Source organism: Lethenteron reissneri, chromosome 25, assembly GCF_015708825.2.
Source record: "Lethenteron reissneri isolate LAM-NWPU_2019-01 chromosome 25, ASM1570882v1, whole genome shotgun sequence".
In the NCBI taxonomy this organism is placed as follows: domain Eukaryota; kingdom Metazoa; phylum Chordata; class Hyperoartia; order Petromyzontiformes; family Petromyzontidae; genus Lethenteron; species Lethenteron reissneri.
In genome coordinates, this window is record NC_083803.1 from 3,369,730 (window position 1) to 3,374,511 (window position 4,782).

At 48.6% G+C, this 4,782-nt stretch overlaps 1 protein-coding gene across 1 annotated transcript; it reads left to right on the forward strand.

The window, feature by feature from the left end:
• The first annotated feature begins 373 nt into the window (after positions 1-373).
• LOC133347034 (BTB/POZ domain-containing protein 3-like) lies at positions 374-4,155 on the forward strand. Its single transcript, XM_061558924.1, is given in 5 exon segments — positions 374-1,051; positions 1,897-1,987; positions 2,318-2,436; positions 2,585-3,353; positions 3,355-4,155. Coding segments are annotated over 5 exon segments (1,653 nt in total). The 5' UTR covers positions 374-641; the 3' UTR covers positions 3,619-4,155.
• The last annotated feature ends 627 nt before the right edge of the window (positions 4,156-4,782 follow it).

A 4,782-nucleotide genomic window follows, 5' to 3' on the forward strand; every position in this document is an offset into this window, starting at 1 on the left:
TTCGATCCTGACCCTGACGCCTGCTGTATATTTGAACTTTGCATGTTCTCCCCGTGGTTGTGTGAATTTTCCTCCGGTGTTTCCCTCCACATTTAGAAACGTGCGTTTAGAGTATTTGGCTGCTATATATTTCCACATGATAAGCCACTTCGTTGAACTAACATTTGTGGCCAGATCGCTTCTGAGAAAGAGCTATTATCTACAATATTTTTTTTTATATTCACAACTACGCTAATGATTATATAGAATTTTAAAGTGGGGGGGGGGGGGCGGGGCTTTGCCGCACAGTAGGCAGGGATTATCCCGCGATGGGCGGGACTTGAGCCTTTTGTGGGCGGAGCTTGTCCCGTTATGGGCGGGGCTTACGCGATTGTGGGCGGTGACTCGGTCAGTTGTGGGCGGAGTTGATCCAATTGTGGACAAGGCTAGGTCTTATTGTGGGCGGGGCCTCTCGCCGTGGGCCCGCCTCCCTGTGGAGAGGCTCCGTTCGAGCCCGCGGTGCCGACCCGAGCGGGGAGAGAGAGCAGTGAGCGAGAGAGCCGCACGCACACGCAGGTAGAGCAGGGCAGGCAGGCGGGAGGGGGGGTGATGGAGAGCGCAGCCGCCTCGTCGCCCCTGTCAGCTAACGAGTGCGCGAGCGAATGATTGAGTTAAGCGCAGTCGCCCGTCCGACGCCGACGCTGCAACATCAGCAGCAGCAGCCCACGTGCCCGAGCGTCGCGCCGCGGGGAGGAGCCGGTGGGGCCCTCATGCCCGGCCGAATGAATGGGGAGAGCATGAAGTGCCTCACGTTCTTCCTCTTGCTTCCAGAGGCGCTCAAGAAATCCAAAAAGGTCACCGGCAAGGCCAAGAAGCTGCCACCCGTGTGCTATGAGTTCGTGTCCCTGAGCCTGAAGAAGAGGATGGCAGCAGAGCTGTACGGCTCATCCACCAAGGACATGGGCGTGCAGGGCTTGGGGCAGCAGCAGCAGCAGCAGAGCAACCTCAACGTAAACAACAACCACGTGCAGAGCTCCAACTGGCAGGGCCTCTACGCCACCATCAGGGAACGGTACGGCTAGACGCGGGCGTCGTCTCGGCCAGACGTGTGGGGACAGCAGTGACTGACCTCTGTGCCAATGCTGCACCTGGATTCTGCATTGGTTAATGGGTTTATTACTTGGCGTCCTCATGTCCTGGTGGCCCGATGTCCTGATGATCTGGTGTCCTGATGCCCTGTTGGCCCTTGCGTTTTGGTGTCCCATGGTTTTAATGTGTGCTGATGTGATATTCTTTGACGGATTGCTTAAATTGATATTTTCCAATAGTTTCCTATTTAGATCGGTGTAGGCTAAGGGTCACTTGGGCGTTCTGTGCAATCAGCCACTGGTGGCCTGGTGAACTGCTGGCATGATATTCTCATGTTTTGATGTCCTGGTCTTTTGATGTCATGCTATTGTGATGTCCTGCCAGTTTGTGACCGAGGTTGCTTTGACAATCATGGGGGTGGATGGGATGCTGGTTGTGGCTATGGGAACAGCGTGTGTGGTCAAAACTGGAAGCACCAGTGTTGATATTCTGAAAATATGTTTTAATTTATCTGTGTGATTGACGAGCTGAATGTATTTAGTACAGTACTGTAGTTTTAAGATTAGTATAATTGTTGGAGACTATTACGTCCATTAATAGCAAATGTTACGTTATTATTTTACTGTATCCCACATCCATAAAACTTGATAAACTATTTTTAAAAACATGTATGCATTTGCATTATTTTTCTTGCTTTATTACTTCATGTATATTTAAATGTTTATTTTTTTCAAACACTGCCTTCAATTAAACAGAAAGCAACATGCAGGACTTCCTGTACACATTATTAATGTTGATTGTGTGCCGTGTGTGTGTCTGGTATTGCAGAAATGCTGTCATGTTTAACAATGAGCTGATGGCTGATGTGCACTTTGTGGTGGGTTCTCAAGAGGAGACCCGCAGAGTACCTGGACACAAGGTAAACATTTGACAAGAACGCCCAATAGTGAAGAACGTTTGCTCTGAGACATTGTGTAACATTTCTATACAGTCTAGCACTTTTACTTCGCCGTGAAAGGAACTGCTGACAGAAGATTGCGTCGATGAATACCAGTCGTAAAGTAAAATAAAATTTTCGACAATTAGTTTTTTACCCAGCCTCTTAGTAAAAATGTCATGCAGGGATTGATGCGTCACCTCCTGAGGGATGCATTGAGCAAAACAAGTCTGTAGAAAATCTGAAATAAACACAAAGCGTCTGCTTATTGCTTTCTCTTAAGAACCTGGCTTTCCTGTGTATTTTCAACAGTATGTGCTGGCTGTTGGCAGCTCAGTCTTTCATGCAATGTTCTTTGGAGAGCTGGCTGAAAATACAGAAGAAATACATATTCCAGATGTGGATCCTGCAGCATTCTTGACAATGATGAGGTACGTCAAACAATTTGTAATTAACATTATTTTGCAACTTTGTACACTGGCGAGATTCACATTTATTGAATGTTTAATACATACTATGTCCTATGTACACGGTTTACTTTTTTTTGTGATTTAACTTTTACATGCTGCCTGTGCATAGGTACATCTACTGTGACGAGATTGAACTGGAAGCGGATACGGTGCTCGCGACCCTTTACGCAGCAAAGAAGTATATGGTCCCCCACCTGGCGCGCGCGTGCGTCAACTTCTTGGAGACGAGTCTAAGCGCCAAGAATGCCTGCGTGCTGCTGTCACAAAGCAGACTCTTTGAGGAGCCGGACCTGATGCAGCGCTGCTGGGAGGTCATAGACGCTCAGGCCGAGCTTGCGCTCAAGTCGGATGGCTTCTGTGACATTGACTTCAACACGCTGGAGACCATCTTGAAGAGGGAGACTCTGAAGGTGAGGGAGTCCAGCGTGTTCGAGGCTGCCCTCAGCTGGGCCGAGGCAGAGTGCCAGCGCGGGGGAATAGTGTCCACACTGGAAAACAGGCGGCGTGTGCTGGACAAAGCTCTCTACCTCATCCGTATCCCAGCCATGCCCGTGGAAGAGTTTGCTAATGGTGCTGCCCAATCAGGCATCCTGACCCTGGAGGAAACCAATGGCATATTCCTGTGGTACACAGCCAGCAACAAGCCCATGCTTGAGTTCCCCACGATACCCAGGAAGGGCTTGGTCCCCCAGCGGTGCCATCGCTTCCAGTCGTCGGCGTACCGCAGCAACCAGTGGCGCTACCGTGGCCGCTGCGACTCCATTCAGTTTGCCGTGGACAAGCGCGTGTTCATCGCAGGCTTCGGCCTGTATGGCTCCAGCTGTGGCTCAGCCGAATATGCCGTCAAGATTGAGCTGAAGCGGCAGGGCGTGATCCTAGGGACAGAACCTGACCAAGTTCGTGTCAGATGGCTCCAGTAACACATTCCCTGTGTGGTTCGAGCACCCTGTGCAAGTGGAGCCGGACACGTTCTACACGGCAAGCGCCGTGCTGGACGGGAACGAACTGAGCTACTTTGGGCAAGAGGGCATGACGGAGGTGCAGTGCGGCAAGGTCACTTTCCTTTTCCAGTGCTCGTCGGACAGCACCAATGGCACTGGCGTGCAGGGAGGCCAGATCCCAGAACTGATCTTTTTCGCCTGATGCGGCGGGTGACCATCTTCGACAGTTACATCTCTAAGCACTTGGTGGTTAGGGCTTTAGTCTAACAAGCTTCTGTATAAAGTCATTGATGTATTTGAAGTATACTAATCAGAGAGCTATACAGTATATATATCCATACCCTGTTTGTAGAACGCTTAATGATTGTATATTATTGTATTGTAGGTGCATTTTGTGTAATACAAATGGTTTACATGTACTGAATGTGTAAACTGGTTGTTTGCAAGAATGGTAAATCTGGAGATATCTGCCCACATGGCTGGCTTGAAGTACTGTATTTGGCAGTGTTAGAACAAGTATGTAAAATAACTTGCGTGCACACGTGAGTATTTGCAGTTGTTGACTCCCCCCTTCGGAAAGCGGCTGTCTACCCATATTGTGCAGTTGTGTAACGTGCACCATTCGTTTCCGTTGTATCTCGCCGAGTGGTAGCCTTGTAGCGTGTGCACCATCGATATGTTTGCCACGCATTGACTAAATAAAGAAAACACATGTCACCTTTGATGGGTGTGTTTATTGTACATTTGAGTTTTTTAAACTTCGATTACATGTAACAAACCAATACCATTATATTCGGTCTTCTCAAGAGCTACTATTAACTGGTTTTAAAACGTCAACGAATTTTTGGGGAAAATGTTGAGGCAATTAAGAAATGTTTGGGTAGAACGGCGGCTGCCACAGCTACCACTAATGATTTTGATATGGTCTTGGGCACCTCCTTCAGCCCACACTAACCAGTGTGGTTAAGTATGGTCGGGCAAAATGGCAAATAAAATAAGCGCCTTTCTAAGACATCGAGCAATTTTACAGAGCATGGAAATAACCAGCCTTGAAAATGATTATGAATCAATGAGAGCCTCTTGGCCACCACAGCCCACCTCTCCTAGTCAACCAATCTTTGCCATCTGTTTGAAAGTTTAAGAATGCGGGAGATGCATCTGTTGGTTGGATGATGTGCAGAGGGAATGTTCAGAGCCCTGGAGGCCTCAAGTTGCCCATTCCTGCTTGAGTGGAATGCTGGGCAGCAGGGGACAGGTGCGTGGCCCGCCACACATGGCTGCATTTCACAAATTCTGTAGATAAATATAAATATAGAACTCCTCCAACAGGTGCCTATTTTCTGTATCTTTGTGCATGGCTCGCGCA